The sequence below is a fragment of the Sceloporus undulatus genome, chromosome 6 (assembly GCF_019175285.1).
Source record: "Sceloporus undulatus isolate JIND9_A2432 ecotype Alabama chromosome 6, SceUnd_v1.1, whole genome shotgun sequence".
In the NCBI taxonomy this organism is placed as follows: domain Eukaryota; kingdom Metazoa; phylum Chordata; class Lepidosauria; order Squamata; family Phrynosomatidae; genus Sceloporus; species Sceloporus undulatus.
In genome coordinates this window covers 89,898,312-89,921,915 of record NC_056527.1, presented here as the reverse complement: position 1 = coordinate 89,921,915, position 23,604 = coordinate 89,898,312, and the positions used below count along the sequence as shown (strand labels likewise).

The 23,604-nt window shown below is 43.4% G+C and overlaps 1 protein-coding gene across 2 annotated transcripts; it reads left to right on the top strand.

Annotated features, from left to right (window-relative positions):
- The first annotated feature begins 3,556 nt into the window (after window positions 1-3,556).
- Window positions 3,557-21,500, top strand: LOC121935708 (protein FAM71C-like). 2 transcript variants are annotated; one of them, XM_042477505.1, is made up of 7 exons: window positions 3,557-3,687; window positions 4,468-4,631; window positions 13,146-13,345; window positions 15,529-15,778; window positions 16,734-17,059; window positions 19,588-19,640; window positions 21,368-21,500. In XM_042477505.1, the coding sequence occupies exons 2-7, from the start codon at window positions 4,479-4,481 to the stop codon at window positions 21,481-21,483; spliced, it is 1,098 nt and encodes a 365-aa protein (XP_042333439.1). In that variant the 5' UTR covers window positions 3,557-3,687; window positions 4,468-4,478; the 3' UTR covers window positions 21,484-21,500. The 2 variants fall into 2 exon arrangements, with proteins under 2 accessions (XP_042333439.1, XP_042333441.1); XM_042477507.1 differs by lacking the exons at window positions 3,557-3,687; window positions 4,468-4,631 and adding an exon at window positions 4,894-5,022.
- Window positions 21,501-23,604: the final 2,104 nt, after the last annotated feature.

Sequence of the window (23,604 nt, the reverse complement as noted above, 5' to 3'; positions counted from 1 at the left end):
CCAAACTAAACCAGAGCCAGCACCATTTTTAGGGTGTGGTCCTCTCACTGTAAATTTACACAGCACTGTACATACAATCTTTTAGTTAGTTGTTATTGTTGCTGCTGCTGTTTTGTTGTTGTTGTTGTTCTGTGCCTTCATGTTTTTTCTGATTTATGGTGACCCTAAGACAAACTTATCATGGGGTTTTCTTGGCATAATTTGTTCAGAGGGGGTTTGCCCTTGCTATTCTCTAAGGCTGAGAGAGTGTGACTTGCCCAAGATGACCCAGTGGGTTTCCATGCTGACTCTCAGCCATTGTGACCTGTAGCCAATCCTTATACACATACACTTTGCAAGCTGAATTGGAATCACTCAGAAACTGTTTTGAAGCCATCATTTAGATAAGAAAGATCCAGTATTTCATACATTTCTGGTCCTTATGGCCACCTGGTATGCATAACAAAGGGAAAGAGGTTTTTCAAGATAAAATTTTCTGTCCACGTTTGAAAGGTATGCAAATGCATCAGCTCCTGCCAATAGTGTGCATCTTTTTTCCAGCATCTTGCAACTAAGCTTAATAACTATCATTCATATCCTGTCAGTCAACATCTCCCTGAGCCTACGACTGTCTCTCACTTGTATTTGTTTTGCTTGACATTGTGTCAAACGGATCAGTGGAAAAAGGCCTTCTTGGGTGGAGGAAGATTTACACAAGGGATGGCAAAACTTACACCAGCCTGTCTTAGATTGCTATTTCAAAACACTTCCATTTCTTCTCTTGTCAGTCAAAGACTGCTACTTCACTGCAGAGATGAAACAGTTTGACACTACTTTAACTGCTGTGACTCAATGCTATAGAATTCTGGGCTTTGTAGTTTTGTGAGACATTTAACTTTCCCTGTCAGCATGCTCTTGTGCTTCACCATACTACACATCCCAGAATTCCATATCATTGAACCATGGAAGTTAAAGTAGTGTCAAACTATACTTGTCCCTCCACATTTGCTGAGGTTAGGGACACAGGACCCCCATGAATGTGGACACCCCTCTAGGAATCTCTAGGTCCTCCAGTGCAACTCTGTGGTCAACATCTGCCAGATATTGACTATAGAGTTGCGCTGGAGGAGCTACAAATGCCTAGTGAAGTCTTCTCTCTAGGAATCTCTAGGTCCTTCAGTACAATGTTTGGCTGATGTTGACCATAGAGTTGTGCTGCAGGACCTAGATATTCCTAGAGAGAACATATTAATAACATCCATAAATAATCAAATTGCAAAAGTTAAAGCCACAAATGTAGTGGAACGAGTGTACTTTATTTCTGCAGTGTGCCAGTAGTCCAGGACTCAGTTTCTATTAGCTCCACATAGGGCCTGTATGGACCGGCCTGAAAGGCCGGCCTGAGAGTGAAGTCGGGGCATCACGTCCAGATGACGTGTGCCCTGAATCTGCCCCCAGGGTGCCATGATGCTGTGCACTGCTTCACACAGCACGTGGCATCATGGCGCTCCTCTGGCGCAGTGTCCATACGACGCAGCGCTGAAGGAGCCCCAAACAGCCATATTATACCAATCCATTGTACATTAACATTGGTGCCACTACCTTTAGTGGCACCTTGTGCTGGTGGGGTGTGTGTGTGGAGGCCTGCCCCTCACCCTCACCCGCTCACCTGCCCCCCTACAACCTGCCCCCTTCCTTAGCTGACCCCCTCCCCAGCCACCCCCTTGTGTCAGGCTTCCTGCTCCGTTGCAGGGCATCTACTGCAGCTTGACTTCCTTTTTCAGGGAGATCCATAACTGAGATGCTGCTTCAGATGCATCTGAGGAATGCATCTGAGGAAATACACTCAAATCTAGAAAGCTCATGCACCCAACCTCTGTCTTTCAGTTAGTTTCAAAGATGCTGCAAGATCCCTTTGCGTAGGGAGAAAGCCCAGTTACATGCCCATGTCAACCCAACCTCATGAAAAGTTGAGACACACAGCAGAGCCTGTGCAGAAGATCTCAAATGTTGGGCAGGCTCATAAGGGAGAAGGTGATTTTTCAGATACCAAAAGCAGTGTGTCAGAATAGCTTACAACCAAAACCAAAAACCAAACAACCCCTTCAAAAAAAAAGCCACCCTTTTTTGTTAGGAGGAAAAAATACCAATGCAATCCCTCTTTTCTCTTATAGTAACATGGAAAAATAAAAATGGCTTAAAAAAGAAGAAGACAGGTATGCCTGAGTTCTCTCGTTTTAATGGTCACCTGATAGACTGAAATCCAACATACAGATTATGAGATATTGCTGCATCTTTGTATCTGCAGCTATGGGAAGGGATGTCATTAGTTGAATCATTGGCTGTATGTGGCACCAAGATGTTTTGTTCATGAAAAACATGGCAATCTCTTTGTGAGGTCAAGCAGCCCCTCTTTCAATATCATTTGCCACCAGCTGAGCTGGCAGCTGTTTCTGAGCCATCCCATTGCCCACCATGGCACCATGTTTTATCACTCCAGCCACATCCACCTCTCCCCTGCTTTCCCTGTCACTGTGCTCATCATTTTCAATTTCAGGTCAATTACATCTCTACCCAAGATTCCTGCCTGCCAATCTCTCTTTCTTTCCTTTCCCTGTCCACACGTTCTTTTTCTTCATTAGCTGTTGAGAACGAGAGGAGCAGCTCAACAAGAAAGGAAGCGGTGTGTGTGTGTGTGTGTGTGTGTGTGTGTGTGTGTGTGTGTGTGTTACCAATGGAAAAAGTGATGCTGGGGATAGTGAATGTGGAATGGTTTATGTGGCTAAGAAGATATGTCATTGCAGTTAAAACAAATAGCAGAAATGGAAGCAGGAGAAAGCATGTTACAAAAGCATGTTCTTATAGGCATGCCCAGCTGTAATGAATACTTTAACCCAAGCATGGGAATCATATGCATCCCCTCCCTCCAGTGTGGTGCTGGACTCTTAACTCCCAGCACCATAGCTACTAAAAAGAAAGAATTGGTGCAATTTAGCCACATTTCCTTGTCCTGGTTTAACTCATAACTTCCAACTGTCCCAGTTTGGCAGGGACAATCCCAATTCATCCTCTGCCATCCCATTTTTTCTACTGTTTTTAAAATGTCCCAGTTTCTCTCTCTCCTCCCATGTTCCCCCTTTGCCCTCAGCTTACTTCAGTTGCTGTAAACAGAGCTCAGAGTACAAAAGATAGTTTGTATTCAATGAACGCATTTTGGGGAAGGGAGAGGAGGGGGCAGAATCTCACCCTTCCCAGGGGTTTCAGGCAAAACCATGCCTCTGCAGTCTCTCCTAGTTATTTCTTCTTTCTCATTAATAAGTTTTGTCATCTTGATTACTCTCTGGTGTTTCTTGTCCACACATTCCCCAGTTTTTGTCTAGGTGAGATGTTGGAGGGTACGGCTTAGCCATAGGACTGGTGTGGCAGATCCCTGGTGTTTACATATGATCTGTCTGTCTTAGTGTAGCATCCTGATGTTCAGCTTTCTCTTATCTTCTCTGCTGAGCTTCCTGGAAGAATACAGTGGCCCCATGCACCATGAGATAAGGCAAGAGCCATGGGGGATGGATGCCTGGGCTCAAAAGGTCATAGAGACAATGATGACATCACAACATTTCCCCTGACTCATGGGAGGTACAGAGTCACCAGCTGTGGACACCAAACTCTGAAGATCATATATTACCAAGCTACAAAAAAGACAGCGAGTGTGTAAGTTCTAGGCTTAGAGAGGTTTTGGCTGCTGGGCAGGTGGATTGTTGATCATAGGGTGACTTGGAGGTCTCCCATTCAAAGGATGACACAAGTTGAAGTCAACTGGACAACAGTTAGCAACAACAAGTGATGGAAAATTGACCCCTGGCCACTCTAGACCTACTCCTGGTCTAGATCCCTTAAATCATATTATTATTGTTGTTGTTGTTGTTGTTGTTGTTTGCTGTTTATCCTACCCTTCCTACAAAGAACTCAAGAAGGTGTATTCACCACAGCAACCCTATGGAGATGAGATTGAGGGACATTTTTGAGTCCAAAGATAGAATTTGAAGTTGGAATGGCAAAGCGAGCCAAAGCCTTTTTTTCTCTAACAAGAAGTTGGACATCAACTTACAGGTTACTTCCTGCTGGAAAAAAGAGGGCTAAAATGTGTTGAAATGGCCACTTGTGCCCCCAGGAGTCATTTGGGGTCATCCAACAATTTTTTTTTTAAAGTGAGGTGGGTGCAACAGGGAGGTGTTGGTTTTCAAGGTCCTCTGGGGGTTCCAATGCAGGCTGTAACCCATCACATATGCCCACACTAGTAGTTATGAAGGATGCTTTCAGAGTGGTTATTTATTAAGGACCACCTCATTCTGGGTAGTGTGGAGGTGAGCTCTCTGACAGAACATGGACTCACACCTCTTTCACTCTCTAACCAATGGATTCTGTAGGATTTTTAACAGGAAACCTGCCTCTGTGCTTCTTCTTTAACTACTGTTTTTCATGTTGGTTTAGAATGAAGGAAGATGTTAAGGTCCCGGCTGCACAATGTCTCAGTGAAAGGCAGCAACAGCAAAGCACTTTTCGACAGGGATATGGGACCTTTGCAGAGTCAGCTGTGCCAGGGGGAATATGCCTTACTCAAGCTTGCCCCTATGTTGGAAAGCGAATTTGTACAGGTAACTTATGGCATGCTGAATTGGTATAATGGTTACTCTATCTTCTTCTTCTTCTTCTTCTTCTTCTTCTTTTCTCTTTCTTTCTTTTTTGCCTAATGAGCTTATGTTTTCTGTATGGTCAGGTATTTCATTGTGTGTTTCCATGCCCTAATAGGTTCATCTCTCAAACAGTCATCTGGCATAGTACTATGATTCCACTTCAACTGCCACGACTGCATTCTATGGAACCCTGGGGTTTATAGTTTGATGAGACACTAGCACTAAGGGGCAGAGAATCCTACCTCAAGAAACTAAAAATGCCAGGGTTCCTGGCATTAGGATGGAGCCATAAAAATTAAAGTGTTGTGAAAGTGCTCTGATTGTGCGCTGTGAGATGGGTCTCAGTGAACAGGTAATTTGTAATGCTGAGTTCTCTAAAGAAAACAAAAAACAACCATACACACACACACCCAACTAGCAACATGTGGAGCCTTGTATTTTCTGGAAATGTGGCAGAGCAAAGCAGGTTATGGAAAATTCCATATTTTCCCAAACATAAACACTGAGATAAGGCAGATGAAATAAAAACAGAGATAAGGCAGATGAGAGCTATACTATGTATTACTAAATCTCACCAGCCAGAGAAGTAAGAAACTAAACTATTGCATTACAGCAGGGGTAGGCAATTTAGAGTAGGTGTGGGGTTTTCAAAACTCCCTGAATCTCCCAGAGGTTGCATTCTGCTGAATATGCTATTGTGTCATGAAATTTCAGTGGCAGAAGGGATGGATTCCATTAAAAGAAGGAACATGGTAGTGTATACATTGTTATAAAGTAGAATTGTGGTTCTAAGGCCTGACAGTGAATCCACACTGTGGAATTAAAGCAGTTTGACATCACTTTACCTGCCATGACTCTGTCCTACAAAAGCCTGGGATTTGTAATTTGATGAGGCACCAGAGCCTTTGACAGACCAGGCTGAATACCTCACCAAATTATAAATCCCTGGATCTGTAGAATGGAGTCATGATAGTTTATGGTGCCAAACTGCTTTAATTTTGCAGTGTGGCTACACTCTGAATTCCAAGTAGGGCAAACCAATTTAATCAAAGGAGCTTTTGCACATCTTGACGCCATTCAACAATTGATTCAATGGTTCTGTTCTAGTTGGACTAACCTATAGGACTCAGGCCTAGGAGTGCAACTGTGCTTTAAAACAAGGTGCACACTTCCTGTGCACCTTGGCGCAAAGCAAAAATGCAGTCAATCCCCTTCAAGGGTACAATGGGAAATTCAATAGTAGCAATAGAGGTCATGTAGGCAAAATCAGTGATGGGCTGCAGGTGGCTCATAGTTCAGATTTTCCCCCATGCCTGGTTGTTGTTATTATTGTTTGCCTTCAAGTTGTTTATGACTTATGGAAACCCTGTTCACAAGACAAATCTTGTGAACTTTGGCAAGATTTGTTCAGAGGGGGATTGCCTTTGTCTGCCTCTGATTTACCTGCTCTTTAAAACAGTTGTTTGCTGGGTTCTGTTTTCTTTTTTACTGGTGCCTAGAGAATCACTAATCACAGTAAATAATGAAATATTGGTACAAGGCAGGCAAATATAGACTAAGAATTAAGGGATAGGATGACTCCAAGCATATATTCAGCCTAAGGGAATCAGAAGTTCAATCACTCAAAAATCCACTGAAAAAATCCACTCTTGATTTCCCATCTCATCAGTGTTGTTTTTCAGAAACCCAATTTAGGAACAAAATAGGTTTTAGTTGCTGGAAAACATACCCTGTGTTGTGGTCTTCCTAAAAACACCCCATTGGCTACTAGGGAACCAGATAAGTGAATCTGGTTCTCCTTGAAAAGTGGCCTTTTTGGACTAGAGCTAACTCTCCTATGTTCATGCTACCTTCAGGATTCTGGGGGTTGTCAACCAAGAAAGTAAGGCTTTCCAAGCTTTGCAAGAGCTTATTTCATATGAGAAATTCTGATTTAAGGTTCTGGAACAGCTTTTTACTGCTCCTACTTTTTATTTTGGTTGCTATTATTAATAGGAAGCTGGAGAAACTCTTGCCAATCTATTGCAAATCATCCAGAATCCTACTAGTAGATGCTGATTTGCTTCCCACCCACTCTTGTTTAAATCATATGACCGGATCCAAGCTGTAGCTTAGTTAATTTGGTCTTGGTTGCCTTAGTACAAAATTCAGTGCATAACTGCTTATCTCTGTGCTCTACCAAACCAGCTGTTGTAATGCTGGAAAATTGGTTTGAATTATATTTTTTCCTCCAGTGAACATGGCTGGTTTCTATTAGCAATTCAACTCTCTTTGTTGTTGTTGTTTTGAAAGGGATGGCTTATGGCTCTTCCCTGCTGCAGAACCTAGTGCAAAGCCAGCTGTTTTAGAATTCATTAATGCAGCTGGTAGCAAAGAGAATTCAACAAAGCATGGTTGGGTGATTGTATGATCCTCAGTCTTGCTATCCAAAAGTAGTTGGGGGAGTGGAGGGTTCCTCCCAACTGTGTCAGTGTATCTTTAAGTGTTGGAGGAATTCCTTACTTAGTTCAAGGAAGCTTGAGAGATGTTGAGTAACATTGAGGACCATTTCTGCCTATTTGTATCAGTACTTATTCAGTTTATGCCAGTACTAACTGAGGACTCCAAGCTTGGGTGAACAGGAAGATTTTGACTTTTTTAGGGAACCGTCCAATTAAAAAGATTGTATGTACAGCGCTGTGTAAATTTACAGCGCTTTATAAATAAAGGTTAATAATAATAATAATAATAATAATAATTTAGAAATATACAAGAGTGCAACCAAACACATGAAAGTAATTCAAGCAGACACACCATCCAGAGGTAACTGAAACAGAAGTATGGGATTTGGATAGCAAAATTTTAGGGGTATAGACTGTAGAGGGTTACTATGTCCTGGAGGAAAGACCACAGAAAGCAGGATATTACTTAGACAGAGTCTGAGGGTGACACAGAGAGTGGACAAAGTTGTTTGTGTTCACATTGTGCAACTCTGTGTGCTGACTGGGGGCCAACTGTGTGTGAGGAGGCTAGGTTTGGGACTGATATTTATACCAGAGATCCTAGCATCAAGGGGTGCTAGGTGCTATCTTGCAATGTAACAATGTAATGGTCTTCTCAGGGCATTAACAATGGGATTCTGGAACAACTAATGGCTTCAGCTTCAGAGTAACAAAAACACCAACTTGATTTAGGAAACCCCATAATAAATAGATAAGATAGTTCATAGAATCATAGAATTGGAAGAGACCACAAGAGCTATCCAGTCCAACCCCCTGCCATGCAGGACATCTCAATCAAAGCATCCCCAACAGATGGCCATCCAGGCTCTGCTTAAAGACCTCCAAAGAAGGAGACTCCACCACACTCTGAGGGAGTTTGTTCCACTGTCGAACAGCCCTTACTGTCAGGAAGTTCCTCCTAATGTTGAGGTGGAATCTCTTTTCCTGGAGCTTGCATCCATTATTCCGGGTCCTGTTCTCTGGAGCAGCAGAAAACAAGCTTGTTCCCTCCTCAATATGACATTCCTTCAAATATTTAAACAGGGCTATCATATCACCTCTTAACCTCCTTTTCACCAGGCTAAACATCCCCAGCTCAGGGACGTAGCTAGGATTTTAGGAAGGGGGGGGGGGTCCAGACTAAGTTATAATGGGGTTTGGGTGTGGCGGCGCAGCAGCACGTACCATTCATTTTTCTAATGGAAGGGGGGGTCTGGACCCCAAGAACCCCCCCCTGGCTACGTCCCTGCCCAGCTCCCTAAGTTGTTCCTCATAGGACATGGTTCCAGACCCTTCACCATTTTAGTCACCCTCCTTTGGACATGCTCCAGTTTCTTAACATCCTTTTTAAATTGTGGTGCTCAGAACTGGACACAATATTCCAGGTGGGGCCTGACCAAAGCCAAATATAGTGGCACTATTACTTCTCTGGATCTAGACACTATACTTTTATTGATGCAGCCTAAAATTGCATTGGCCTTTTTAGCTGCTGCATCACACTGTTGGTTCATGTTCAACTTGTGGTCTACTTGGACTCCCAGATCCCTTTCACGTGTAGTTTCATTCAGCCAGGTGTCACCCATCCTATATCTGTGCATTTCATTTTTCCGCCCTACGTGCAGTACCTTACATTTCTCCATATTGAATTTCATTTTGTTAGCTTTGGTCCAGCTTTCAAGTCTATTCAGATCATTTTGAATTTTGATTCTGTCCTCTGGAGTATTAGCTATTCCTCCTAATTTGGTGTCATCTGTAAATTTGACTGTGAGTTTGGCTGGAAACTACGCAGGGGATAGGTAGGAAGTATTGGCTTACTTACCTTGCCTTTGTTTCTAGTGTAAGAGGATATGTGAAGAGCCTAAGGGGAGTATGGAGCAATAAGCAAACCCACTGCCCTAGTGGTGCAGTGGTTAAATGCCTGTACTGCAACCATTCGCTCAAAACCACAAGGTTGCGAGTTCAAGACCAGCAAAAGGGCCCAAGCTCGACTCAGGCTTGCATCCTTCCGAGGTCGCTAAAATGAATATCCAGACTGTTGCGGGCAAATTAGCTTACTTGCTGTTCACCGCTATGATCTTTGGAATAGCGGTATATAAATAAAACAAATTAAAAATAAAACAAATTATTGTCTTGGTATTACCTGGATCCTTCACTTCCCATGGGAAAATCTCCTTGTGTTCCAAAAATCATTGTAACCTAACATGCCTGGTTGCAGATATGAAAATATGGAGGCCCCAGATATAACATGGGATATGTTGGGTATGTTAGGAGCCCTGGTGGCGCAGTGGTTAAATGCCTGTACTGCAGCCATAAGGTTGCAAATTCAATACTAGCAAAAGGGATCAAGCTCGACTCAGGCTTGCATCCTTCTGAGGTCGCTAAAATGAGTACCCAGGTTGTTGGGGGCAATTAGCTTACACTTTGTAAACCGCTTAGGGAGTGCTTAAGTGCATTGATAAGCAGTATAGAAATGTACTTGCTTTTGCTATTGCTATGCTAACAGTGTGAGGTTATACTTGTTGCAAGACACAGAAAACCTAGAAAACTGATTTATGTCAGTTCAGTGATTGGCTGATCTAGCCTAAGGTAATCTGCAATAGATTTTCCCCAAACTGTTCCAGATGCATTGGACTACAGCATCCATTGTCCCCAGTCACCATAGTCTGCATGCCTGACAGCAGCTCATCAATACATTTCAGACCGGAGCTAAGTTTGGGGAAATGACTCTTTTGGGCTCCCAGAATCCTCCAGCTCACATGGCGGTTGTAGTCCAAAAAGTAACCCTTCCAAGATCTGGACAGGAGCCAATCCTGGCCCTGTCTTGAGATGCCAGGGAATTAACCTAGGACTTTTGCTTGCAAAGTATGCACTGTGCCACTCAGCTGTATTTTAGAAGAGAACATGTTATTCCATCCTAATTATTTTAACTGAAGATGCTAAGGACTGACCATAGCTTTTGTTCTGCAAAGGACAAGACCTTACCACTGAATTATAATCTTTGCTCCAAGCATGTCCATTTGTGAAATGATGGAGATGATATTCGCATTATTTAAATGATGCTCACTATTAAATATGGAGGTGGGAAACAGGTAATTGATGGTCATCATTACAATGTCTTATTATCCTACGCAATAATTTCAGATTTCAAAGTGAGCCTGACAAGCCAAACAAGAATAACACATATTATATTTTTGCAAAACAACTTACATTGTACAGTCTGCTCTGAAAGCATACTCACTGCTGATTATTGTTACCTCCCTCAGAAACTGTCCTTTCCTCCCTCCTTCCCAATCCTAATACATTTTTTTTTGAAACAGTTCAAAACAGAATGAGAAGCTGGCTTCCACTATGGGTTGTCACTATAAAACAGTCTTGTTAGATGTGTTAGACTGCAAATCCCACAACCAATGGCCAGTTAACAGGTGAAGATGTACTCCACTTTTTCTGACCTGAGGAGAGCCTCTAGGGTGAAGAATGGTGCTGTAGAAGAACATGCTGCTCATATGGGGTGGGAATCATGTACTGCTGGATCACAAGGCCCAGTAGTCCTAACTTTCACAACCAGTGGTGATGAACGTTAGGAATTGTAGTCCAACAACATCTGGAACTAAGGCTGCCAGACTGGAAATTGGAAAGGATTCCTGTATCTTTAATGACAGTGTAGAACAGGAAATTGCAGCAGTGTTGCAGTGTTGTTTGTCTTGCAATTGGGTAACAACTCCTGTTGAACTTCCCTGTTCTACACAACTATTAAAGATACAGGAGCCATCTCCAGTCTTTACTCTGGCAACATACCTGGAGGTGTGCCCTCCAGGTTGTGTAAAGCTGCTGTAAAAGAACATGCTGTTTAGAGTTTGTCTGCCTTCACTACCATGAAAGATACAGATTGTTATAACTGTCTCTCTCCTAAGAATTGCTGAGTGATGGTTTAATAGTTCTTAATGTTGACTGCAAAGATGGATGTGGGACTGGCTGAAGGAAGTGCCATTCTCCCCCACCCCCACATGGGTAAAAACTATTTCTAGGAAAATTGAGGTATGGTAGTTCCCATTCTAGGAACCTTAAATTAGCTAAAGGAAGTTTCAACAAGTCAGAAATCTAGAGCATAAATCTACCCCATCCCCACTCCTCAAGGGTTAATGCTTAATCTTCCAGTTGCCAACCTACGGCTGCATTTACATAGCAGAATGAATGCAGTTCGACACTGGTTTAATTGTCATGGCTCAATGCTATGGAATTCTGGGATTTGTAGCTATAGTATTTAGCCTTCTCTGTCAGAGCACTAATTGGCAACTTTGAAGAATGAGACCAGGCCTTGTAGTCCTTACATTACACATGGGGAACCTATGGCCCTCAATATGTTTTTGTCTACAACTCCCACAATCCCCTCAGTTGGACCATGATGGCTGGGGTTGAGGGGGGTTGTAGGGCAAAACATCAACAAGCTCATAGTCCTTCATTTATGCCTTTCAGCATTCTCAGGGAGGTTCCTGCAAAGAGCAGGGAACCAAGCAGTGATCCCACACCAGCAATAGAGCTGGGGATGTTTAGCCTGGAGAAGAGAAGGTTAAGAGGTTATATTTAGCCCTGTTTAAATATTTGAAAGGATGTCATATTGAGGAGGGAGCAAGCTTGTTTTCTGCTGTTCCAGAGAACAGGATCCAGAACAATGGATGCAAGCTACAGGAAAAGAGATTCCACCTCAACATTAGGAAGAACTTCCTGACAGTAAGGGCTGTTCGACAGTGGAACACACTCCTTTGGAGTGTAGTGGAGTCTCCTTCCTTGGAGGTCTTTAAGCAGAGGCTAGATGGCCATCTATTGGGGATGCTTTGATTGGATTTCCTGCATGGCAGGGGGTTGGACTGGATGGCCCGTGCGGTCTCTTCCAACTCTATGATTCTATGATTCTATGATTATATATGTGGCTGATTAATCAATGAAAAAATGTTTGAAATACATACAAATACCTTCATTAACCCAGACCTGCTTTATGACATTCCACCTTTTATTCACCATTGTGGCTTAGTGGTTAAAATGCCAATTCTGATGATCAGAAGGTTGGCAGTTTGAGGCCTGAGAGTGGCATGATGGGGTGAGCTCTCATCACTAGTCCCAGCTTCTGCCAACTTAGTAGTTCAAAAGCATGCAAAATGCAAGTAGATAAATAGGTACCACTTTGGTGGGAAGGTAACCGCATCTGGTGCAGTCATGCTGGCCACATGACCACCAGAGTCGTCTTTGGATAACACTGGCTCTTTAGTCGTAACCAACTGTAGGGGCCAGTGCTCATCTCTGTTACTAAGCCAAAGAGCCAGTGTTATCCAAAGACGACTCTGGTGGTCATGTAGCCAGCATGACTGCGTCAAATGCTGTTACCTTACCACCAAAGTACTGTAGTACCTATTTATCTACTTGCATTTTTCATGTCAAGGGACGACCTTTACCTTTTTATTTTTACATTCTAATACTTTGGTTTTCCAGATGTTCGGGATTTCAACTCCCAGAATTCCTGCCCATGGACCATGCTGACTTCTGCGAATTAAAGTCCCAAAACATTTAGAAGTCCAAAGATTGAGTGCCACGACACTAGTATGGACAGCTGAACAAACTTCATTAAAATTTGGGGGGGGGGGCGCAAAACTCAAAAAAGTTACTCTTTTGCACTGTAAGTCCCAGACTCTGTTTGCCAAGATCAGTGCAATAGGGTGGGGTGGACTGAGGGGTTATAATCCAAAAATACAACAGTCTTGTGGAGTGGTTAAAGTTTTAAATTCACTCAGCCTGAACTACTTCACAGGGCTGTTGTGAGGGAAAAGGAGGGAGGAGGAGAGCCATGTAGGCTGCCTTCAGCTCATTGGAAGAAATGCACAACATAAATGTAACACTTAAAAGCCACTTTTACAAAAGCTGTGCTACAGAGCATCAGCTGTGCACATTTCAGTGTGGAAGGGAGCTGCCTGTCTTACTGTCAAGCCTCTTCTGGTCTCTGCAGATTAGCAAGCGAGGGGAGGTGATCGATGTTCACAACCAAGTGCAGACTGTAACAGTTGGAGTTGCCTGCACCAGCCCCAACCTCAAGGTCCCCAACATCTTGCTTCTGGCTCGCCCCATCTTGTCCCCGGAAGAGCCCCTGCCAAAGTTGAAGTCTTTCCTCCACCCTCGTGCACCACCCAAGAAATATGAACTCACCCGGTAAGTCTGGCCCACATTTTGCATTTTAAAAAGATGTTCTATCATTCTCCCAGGCCTTCAAATATCAGGTGGGATGCTGTATATTTTTAAATGAATTGCAAAACTTGGGAATGTTACCTTTTTTGGGTGTAAAATTCCCAGAATCCACCAGCCAACACAGAGAGTGCATGCATGAATGCAGGCAGGCATAAGGACCTACCTCTTAAGCTGATCTTGGAAAAGTTACTTTTTTGAATGACAGTTCACAGACACACACCATGTGAGTTGCTGGTCGCTCATGACTGGTGTCTTCTATGTCAGTGGGGCAGTGAATTCAGTCAGGGTTTTCAAGGTTCTTAATTGTCTATTCTTGCATGGCATGGTGTTGGTCTAAATGGCCTTTTGGTCACTTCCAACTCTTATGATTCTATATGATTCAGCTTGTGCTTTCATGGAGCAGCCCAGGGTGCTGCAATCTATTCCCAAAACAGCTTCCATACCTGAGATACCTCCTTGAAAGTTGAATTTAATACCCAGAGTGAATTTAACCACTTTGCACCGATGTAGGAGAAATCAGCTGCCCCTTGTTGAAATGTTTGAAGGGATGGTCAGTGGGGCCAGAATGATTGTGAATGCCCCTTAACAAAGCCAGTGTTAGCAGAGCCAATCCTACTATTGAGGCATTTACCATAGGTTCCAGCTTTGGAGTGGCATGAAAGGGCAGAAGATGGGTAGTTGCTTCCTTTGTTTCCACTCTTCTACCAGAGAGGGATGGAAAGATACCTATGGATTTCCTGGCACAGACGCCAGCATAACTCACCTGGCTTTGGGTACTTCGTATCTCTTGACTTCAGTTATCCTTTGCTGCTTTGTCTCAGGTAAAGTAAAATGACTTGGGCAAGCCCTGTTTGTTATGGAAGCTAAATGCCCAGAAAGGTAAAAGGATGGTGAGAGAAGGTAACTCATTCCTTCATCCCACTATCTACAACCAGAGAGAAAGCAGAAGCGGGATGTAAGTGGGGGGAGGAAAGCATTTGGAGAGTTAAACAGAAGCTTTTGAGTGGCAAGGATTGAAGGGAAGAGAGGGGCTGCAGTTACACTGCAGAAATAATCTAGTTTGATATTACTTTAACTGCCGTGGTTTAATTCTATAGAATACTGGGAACTGTAGTTTTGTGAGATATTTGGTCTTCTCTGCCAGAGGATTCTGGTTCCACAACAGACTATAGTTCCCAGAATTCTGTAACATTGAGCCATGGCAATTAAAGTGGTATCAAAGTAGGTTATTTCTGCAGTGCGGATGCAGCCAGTCTCTTGGCACTGCAAAGCGCTACAAGGCTGAACCTGGCTGCCTGGTTTGGATTCTCCATGCCCAGTTTTTTTGCCAGTTCGGCATGAAATCAATGGACATCAGTGAGATTCGCTGTCTTGCTGATTTGGTTGACTACCATTAACAATGAATACTGATTAAAAGGCAACCAAGGTCATCTTAGAAATAGGGAGGGGAAGAAGGATCTGTTGATTAACAGGCTACTAGGATCAGAGTGAGTACTGATTCATAGGCAACCAAGGTCAGCTAGAAATAGTGTGATTGGGGCAATAAATAAACCCAATGCTATTTTTGGCTTGTGTGCACCTGAGATGGAAAAGAAGAGAGCTGGTTTTCTATCACTGCAAATATCCCCTTTGAGTACAATAGAAACCTTACCTTGAATTTTGTGTTTTGACAGCACCAGAATGACACGGACATTGACTCCCACTGCACCTCTGAAGGGAGGGTATTTTGCTGGTGGCTGTGGATTGGAAGGGCATTGCAAATAACAATCTTGACTAGTATTTTGTTTGATCAAGTGAGGCAGTGCAAAGAACAGTCCCAAGAATACAACCATACACATGTTCTCTGAGAAGGAATTCCCAATGAGTTCAATAGTACTTGCTCCCATCTGAATGGGTATGGCAGTGGGGTCCAGGGATGTCCTCTCTCCAAGTCCTTGGGGCTAATAATCCCAAAAACCAGGAAGGGACCAGCTGGAGGAAGGCTATACAACAATAGACTTTGATTTGTCAAATGGTGGAAAGATACAATTTCCATGATAGCTACAAAAATGAATAAATAAATAAATATGAGTAATATAACTAAAAGCCATTCTTATACTGAGACACAAGCCTCATGTCTATCCTTCTCTTTTCTTCCTTCTCTGTAGGCTTCTCCCTCTGAGCTTTGTCAAGATCTCAGTGCATAATGTAGAGAAGAAGCAGCTACGATTCAAGCTGGCAAGTGGTCGAACTTTCTACTTGCAGCTCTGTCCCCAGCCAGGTGTACAGGAGGATGTTTTTGGACTATGGGTCAAGGTAGTCAACATGCTGCGACCTGCCTCAGACACAAGATCTGAGCTGAAACACAAAGTCAAAGATCCTGGGGGGCAAGAGGAACTGCCACCCCAAGAGCCACAGGTGTGTTTTCTCGGGCTGCTACTGTGGTGGTTGGTACTGTGGTCATTTGATATGTGTGACATTTTTCAAGTTAATATAAGCACTGAATAGATTACTGGTTGGGAACCTATCACCCTCCAGGTGTTGAGGAATGACTGCTCTCATGATTCTTCACCAACAGCCATGCTGGCTGGGGCTGATGAGAAGCAGAGTTCAACCACTTCTGGAGGGTCATAGGAAGAACTTGGAAAAGTTATTTTGGGAGACTACAACTCCATACCCTCCATTTCACAGATTAAAACAGTGATGCGTGTGATCAAGGAAACCAGAGTATGGTCAAAATGGCAAAAGTCATTAAGGAGGAATAATAAACAAGCTAGGAAAGGTTGCATCCATTTGCATTTGCCTAATCTTACTGGGAAGGACAATGTTATGCCTCCTTCTCTCCTCTGCCCTTTGCTAAGTGCATGGAATGCAAACTACTTTTGAACTCAGTTTGCAGCAACTGGAGTAAGCTGAAGTAAGGGGAAGAATGGGAGGGGGAGAAAGAAACTGGAATATTTTAAAAGCAACTGAAAAAGAGGGTCAACAGAGGATCAATTGGGATTCCCCCTGCTAAATCAAGACAGTTGTAGAATCTGCAACTCCAAGAACTTCCCAGCCAGCATGATTGGTGGCCTGAATTCAATCAAGCTGACGTTTGATACATCAGTTGATAAACCAATAAATATTCTCCACACTGGTCAAAAAAAAGATTCCCATTGAGAATTCTCTGAGCAAGTCGACCAACCATCTGTACAAGACATATACCAGCCAAATTGATGAACTGATAATCTGTGGCCATGCTGGGTTGGGGGATTCTGGGAAATATAGTCCAGAAAAGAAACTTGTCCCAGGCGTCAGACCACAATTCCCCAGCCCTGATGCCAGTTTGGTTGAATTTATGCATAATGAGGAAATGTTCTCTTTTTTCCAGTCACCTTTTCCCTATTTCCCCCCGAGCCCACCTGGATCCATAAACCTGGAAGAAACAGTGAGCATCCGGAGTGTATATTCACCTGAACTGCCCAGCCCTGTACCGGAAGACACTCGGAGCAGGCAGAGTGCAGCTTTGTCCATGGCAAGCCAGCCCAGTTACCATCCTCCTATCCACTCTCCTGTTGTCAGCGAAGGAAGGACATCTGAGTTGGAGAACTACCCTCTCCCAGAGCGGAGGGAGTCGGTAGAGTCTTTTGAGCGACCCCTTAGTCCCCAAAGCCAGGACAGTGAGGACGAGCCTGAGAGCAGCCCGATGTCAAGCAGGTACTTTCAGATGGTGGATTGGTCAGGGGAATTCTGGAAGCTTAAGTTTAGATGGCAGGGTTCACGCACTAATGCTCAGAAAAGCAAAATACACAAACAGAAAAGTCTTGAGTGTCCAGTTAGTCAGGGGCAATGGCTGAAAGCTGGGTGGTGGTATGCATTTTCTTGTATTTATAACATTTGTAGGTCTCCTCCCCCTACAATGTTCTCTGCACAGCTTTCAATATGCGAACATAAAAATAGTTCAAATATGCAGCAGAACATGGACCCATACCAGGACAGGAATTACATAGGAACAGGAATTACATAGGAAAACCAAACCAAACTTCACAGTAGTGGTGTCACTAGGTTTGGTGTCACCAGGTGCAGTAACTCATTGACCTCCTCCCATACCACACCATACAGAATCCCATAATAATGTTTTTTGTACTAATGTTACTGATAAATCATAACTTCCATCGGTTGTGTTACTGACCGGGGTGTTGCCTGGTGTGGGGAGTGGGGCTTCCAGGTGGTGAAGCTAAAAGGGCATGCCCCCTCACCTTGTTGCTGGGCACTGGCTTAATCATGAGTAAACTAGCACCTGGTAGGGTGGTTGTTATGGGCACTCTCCCTTCCTGTCGGGCCCATTTTACTCATGAATAAACCGGCGCCTGGCAGGGATGGGGAGTGCTCTGTGCTGTGGGCACTCTCCCTCCCTGCCAGGTGCCACTTTACTCATGAGTAAAATAGTATGTGGCAGGAAGGAAGAGTGCTCTCAATCAGGTGTCACCACTCTTCTAGGATGTCACCCAGTGTGGTCTGCACTCCTCGCACCTCCCTAGTGATACCACTACTTCACAGCACCTCAAAAGGTAACAGATTTTAAAACTGAGAGGTCCAGACTGTGCGACTTATTAATATTGCCTGGGTCAAAACAAAAGATCTTGTTCCTGGCGCTGGGAAAAGAACAACAGCCCAAAAACCTTTCTGGGAAAGTTGTTCTTTCATTGGGGCACCATTATCGAAATGGCCCTGTTCATCCTTATTTCACAGTAGGACCTGTGAACCTGTTAAAGTTTAGATTAGTATTTAGGAGAAGAGTTTGTGTATATAAGAGAAGGTGTTTTTTCAGATAAATTTATCCCAAGCCATCCTATCAAAAAGAATGACTACAGTTAAACTGGGGAAGCTCAAAGGGTTGGGGCAATCACCATCACTTTACCTGATTTAGCTTGCAAGAATGTTGTGAGAATAGTTGGATGGCAAGCCTCATCTCCGAAAAATTTCCTTGACTAGGAAAATTTGCAGTTGCCAGTAATTGGGAGGTGGGGCTGGATTGGCCTTCCGTGGGATCCTAGGGAGGGTCTTTTCTGTTTTGAGAGAAAGGCTTTATAGACCTTTTCCCAAGCTGCAAACAAGATTTTAAAGAAATCTTCACCATCACGAAAACCCACTCTTCATTGTAGTGTCAATTTAGTACAGTGCTACTCAAAGTAGTGGTCCCTGGAGCAGTGCTGGCCTTGGATCCATTGGCTGCTGGTATGTAGCAAGTTTCTGGGAGAAAAAGAACCAGCTGTAGCCAATGGACACAAATCCCCCTGGTACAGTGGGAAAATGACTCCTGTATCAGATAGTTGATGTTGCATTGCCCTAGTGCAGTGTCCCCAAAGCAGGCTAATATGAAGGAACAGCAATTATTTTCTTCCAATGGACCTGGGACCAATAACATATTTGTGCCCATTGGCTAGAATTGTTTCTTTCTTTTCCTGGCTCCTCACCATGGACCAGCAGCCAAAGGCTTGTAGTCTGCCATTGCTCTCTGGAGCACCATTTTGAGTAGCACTGCTTTAGTAGATAGGTCCCACATGTTTTCCCATAATAGGTCACACACATGGCATTCTAGGAGGCATGTGCTATACTTGCCGTGTATAGATCCTTTGACTCCTTACTACAGGTACTACCCAGCATTTCAACACTCTGGAAGATAAGGGTCTATCTCTTTGGGTGCTGAAATGTTCATAACATTGTGTGTCAGCCCTTCAGAGAGACTGGATGCCAAACATGCTACTTTGCATGAATACAAATATAATTTGGATGCCACTTCAGGGCTCCCCAAAGTGAATTTCATGCACAGCACATGGCATATATGTTAAATCAGACCATCCCAGACATCCTCTCTGAATCCATCCATGTAATTATGTGTGCTGCAGTAACAAGCTAGCAGAGACAGAAATGTAATGTTATTTATATACTCCAGAAAACTCAATTCATTATAATTTTTCAAATGACATGCCAAGCTGCTCTGTCTGGATGAAAAATAATAATAATTGGGATTCTCCAGCCCCCTAAAATGAATTTTGTGTTAGCTACATAGTCTATATTTTAAGCCAGATCATCCCAAATGTACTCTTGCAATTTGGGGGAAAAATTAGATGATTGTATTAAACAAATATAAAATAAACTTGAGGAAATTTCTCATGTTTTCTAATAAGGAATGTGAGGTATGATCAAATGAAACAGACTAATGGTGGCTGTTCTGTTTTCAGGAAAACCAATAAGAGTAGCAGAGCAAGTCGGTCTAGGAAGTCTTCCAGAAGAGGTAAGCTGGAGATGTTAATATTTCATTCAACATCAGAGGTTGCCATCCTTTGACTGCCTAACATTGAACTGCCATTGAGAGCCAAGATCAGATCAGCTTTGTTCTAGGATCATTCACCTTGCCAAACAAGTGGTGGTCAGTGTGGTGTAGCAATTTGAGTATTGGATTAAGACTCTGGAAGCCCAGGGTTCAAATCTCTGCTAAGCAATGGAAGCCCGCTAGATGACCTTGGGCAGGTCATACTCCCTTAGCTTTAGAGGAAGGCAATGGCAAAACCACTTCTGAACCACACTTGCCAAGAAAACTTCACAATAGGAAAATGACTACAAAAATACATAGTGGGCACTTCCACTCACCAATTTTTTTTACATGTGGCCATCCATCTGTTTCAGACACCTTGTCTCATCCTTCCTCTAGTATTTCTAAGGCTGCTTTATCTTCATGGTTCTGCTGCAGAAACTATTTTTTAGCACAAACAGCATCTTTTTGTACTGCAGCTTCCAGAAACTCCCAGCCAGCATGGCCATTCTATGGGATTCTGGGAGCTGAAGTACCATCCCCACCTCCTACACCACCTCAGTTATGCTAAACTCTGTTCTGCCTTGTAATTTGCAAAGTAAGAAAAAGGAGAGAGAGAGAGAGAGAGAGAGAGAGAGAGAGAGAGCCTTCCTTGAACACCCACAAATCTCTTCCTCATCTTTCCTGAGATTCAAATCCTGGAATTGAGAAGAAGGCAAAAGCTTTGGGTCCAAAAGATATGTTATCCAGGCATGTTTCAGCCACAGCACGTCTTGGATGCTATCCTCATAATAAAATGCATGGATGTAACCTTTGCTCTGTGCATATATTATGCAGGACATTGCAAAAGTTACCCTTTCCCTCCTTACACAACATCCATCACCACAGATGCAGAACAACAGCCAGGATGCTCGTGGGCAGAGCTCTGTCCTCTTGGCCACTGAGCAGCATTTTCCAGCTGCTGTGACATACCCTCTGAGAAAGGAGAAGCTATCTCTACTTCAACTCATGGAGATGGAGATACACAAGGAGAGCTGGGCACACCTCTGTCAATGGCCAAGGGGGGGAAAGTGTGTCCATGGGTGCTCCAGCTGCTATTGTACACCTGGGGAGGAAATGTAGAAGGAGAAGCAGCTTCAACACACTCCCACGGGTGATAGTGTAGACATACTGGTAACGTTTCTTGGATCTTGTCCATAAACTGCAAATGTGACTAACTAGATACAGGTTCACTGCCTTTCATCCTTAACTGCAGGTTAAAGAAGCTGGCCTTGGAGGAAGTCATAGCTTGTTGCTATGTTGGTTACATTCCTCCAAAGAACTGTAGTCTGGTGATAGTGGTGGGAGTGGGGACATTAGAAATATTCCTTCTCCCCCTACTCCATTCACACAGGACTACAGTAATCGGGATTCCCTATGCAAAGGAAGTAACAATGAAACTACTTTAAAGTTTGTTCTAATTACTTTTCTGCGACCACTCCCTTTATCCAGAATTTGGAATTTGGTTTTTAGAATGACTCCCATGATATCTGGGATCTGTCATCCCTAAAAGTAAGTTTTCCAAATTCTGTCTGACCCCAAATTTCTACCAGCATGTCACTGTCCCTGTTGAATCTTTATCCTCTCTTTCTTTCATTTCTCTTTCCTGCATCCTAGCCTGTAAATGCATCTAACACCCCCTTTCTCTTGGCCTTCTGGTTTCCCTGCAGGTACAACCCGGAAGCCCAGCAAGATTGTCTCCCTCATCAGGTCCTGCTCTTGGGGGAGCCGTCGGAGGAGCAAGAGCCGAGAGGTCAAGATCCGAGGCAAAGGAAAGAAACGCTGAACAGACTCAAAGGGAGCTCCAAAGTGGAAGCTTTGTCCACCTCATTATAATAATAAAGATACTCGTTATAGAAGAAAAAATATTGCAATTGTCTTGTAGGGCAAAGAAATAGTGGGGGGGGGGAAGTGGTGGAAAATGTGAAGCAAGTGTCACAGTCAGGGTGGCTAGGGGGAAAACCTATCCTTTTTCAAGTTCTGTACATCAGAACATTTCTCTATTGGTGGTGGTGGTGCAGACATATCAAGCATACCCTTTGGCTATCCTCATTTGTCAGCCCTGATTAATCCTCTGTCATCCCTCTTTTTCAGCTGCTTTTAAAGTGTCACAGCTTCTCTCTCCTCACACTTTCCCCCTTTGTCCTCAGCTTACTCCAGTTGCTGAAAACCAAGTTCAAAGTACAAATGCAATTTGTACTCAATTAATGCAGGAACAGAGGAGAGAACAAGCAGGAGTGGAATCTTGCCCATTCCAGTACATTCAGGGTAAAGCAAAATGTTGCGGCCTCTCCTAGCTTGTGCGTTCTTTATTTCTTGTTGTTGAACAGTCAAGTTCATTTTCAACTTACGGTGACCCTTAGCTGTCTGGGAGGGAATTTTAAATTAATAACAAAACTACAGATCCCAGGATTCTAGAGGCTAGTGCCCCAGAAGTTAAAATGGAATTAAAGAGCTATAACTACATAGCATGAAAAAGATCTATATATCAAATTACCTCACTGGGCAGGACTGAGAACTGCTGAAACCAAAGTGCAGCCAAAGTGCAGCATTGCATGCTTTTGCACATAAGCCAGTTGCAACAGTTTTGGGTCAGCTGCATCACTTGATTCAGAGGTCAGAATGCTATGGGCCTGTATACTGTATTTTACAAAAACCCTTTTCTGCAAGTTTCTGACAGCCTCTGTTCCACCAAATACTTGAGGATGCAGGCATTATCATCACTCACACTTCCAAAATCTTGTTTTGATTTGGTTAAAATGATCATCAGACTCACCAGCTGGCAGTGCTCTTGCTTGCTATCTCTTTTCCACACACATATATTCCAAGTGTGGAAAAGTGCTGGACATTGAAGTCCTCTGTTTCTGTAGTCTGCTTAGCCTGAACCTATAAGGAATGGCAAGATTTTGTCCCCTCCTTTCCTCTCTCCCCTTAACTGAGTACAAACTACTTTTGCACTTTGAACATGATTTGCAGCATGTGAAGTAAGCTAGGAATAAACAAGGAAAATGGAAGGTGGAGAAAAAAACTGGAAGATTTTAAAAGCAGCTGAAAATAGAGGATGACAGAAGATTAATCTGGACTGTCCCCACAAAATAGGGACAGTTGGATGGTATGTGATTGCTGCCCCTTTCTTCACTGCCCATGTCCTAGCGCTGTCTGTTCATCTGCAGCTATTCCTTGGCTATTTTCTTCCTCATTCTCCCCAATTTTCTTTCCTACACATAGTTGGTGCAAAAACAATAGTACAATGGGATTTTTGTCACAGTGCCTTTTGCATGTGAACAGCATTGGTGGTGATGAGCAGATACTCACAAATTATGTGCATGTAAAGAAAGAAGCCTTGACTCGCTCGCTCGCTCGCTCACTCACTCCTTCTTTCTTTGAAAATAGATTTTAGAAGTTGTGATTGTTGAGCCTTGGATACGTGGGCAGGTAATTATTTTCTGCTAGGCAATTACAGGACAGCCATCTTAAAAGCTGGCACATTTCAAACTGAATATACCTGAGCAAGTAAACAGTAAAGAAACAAGGATAAGCCCTTACCCATTTTTAAAATGCCTGTGACAGAGCTGCAAAACAAGGCGTGTGAGACCAGGACTGGGAAAACTGTGGTCCTTCAGAGATTGTTAGACTGCACCTCTCACCAATCCTAGGAACACAGGAGAAACACAGGAGGCTGCCAGATACAGTTAGATCACATAACCTCCAACTGTTCCAATTAAACAGGGGCAGTACTGGTTAATCCTGTGAGTCCCTTCTTTTCCAGTTGCTTTTTAAATGTCCCAGTTTCTTTCTCCTCCTTCCACTTTTCTTCTTTGTCCTCAGCTTACTTCAGTTGCTGCAAATGGAATTCAAAGTGTGAAAGTAATTTGTATTCCATTAACTCAGTATGCAGAGAGATCTT

Excerpts from the sequence above, each read along its gene's own strand:
- LOC121935708 (XM_042477505.1), top strand. The coding sequence starts at position 4,479 with ATGTTAAGGTCCCGGCTGCACAATGTCTCAGTGAAAGGCAGCAACAGC. Across the intron at positions 13,346-15,528 it reads AAGAAATATGAACTCACCCG|GCTTCTCCCTCTGAGCTTTG; the intron begins GTAAGTCTGGCC and ends CCTTCTCTGTAG. Across the intron at positions 15,779-16,733 it reads TGCCACCCCAAGAGCCACAG|TCACCTTTTCCCTATTTCCC; the intron begins GTGTGTTTTCTC and ends TCTTTTTTCCAG.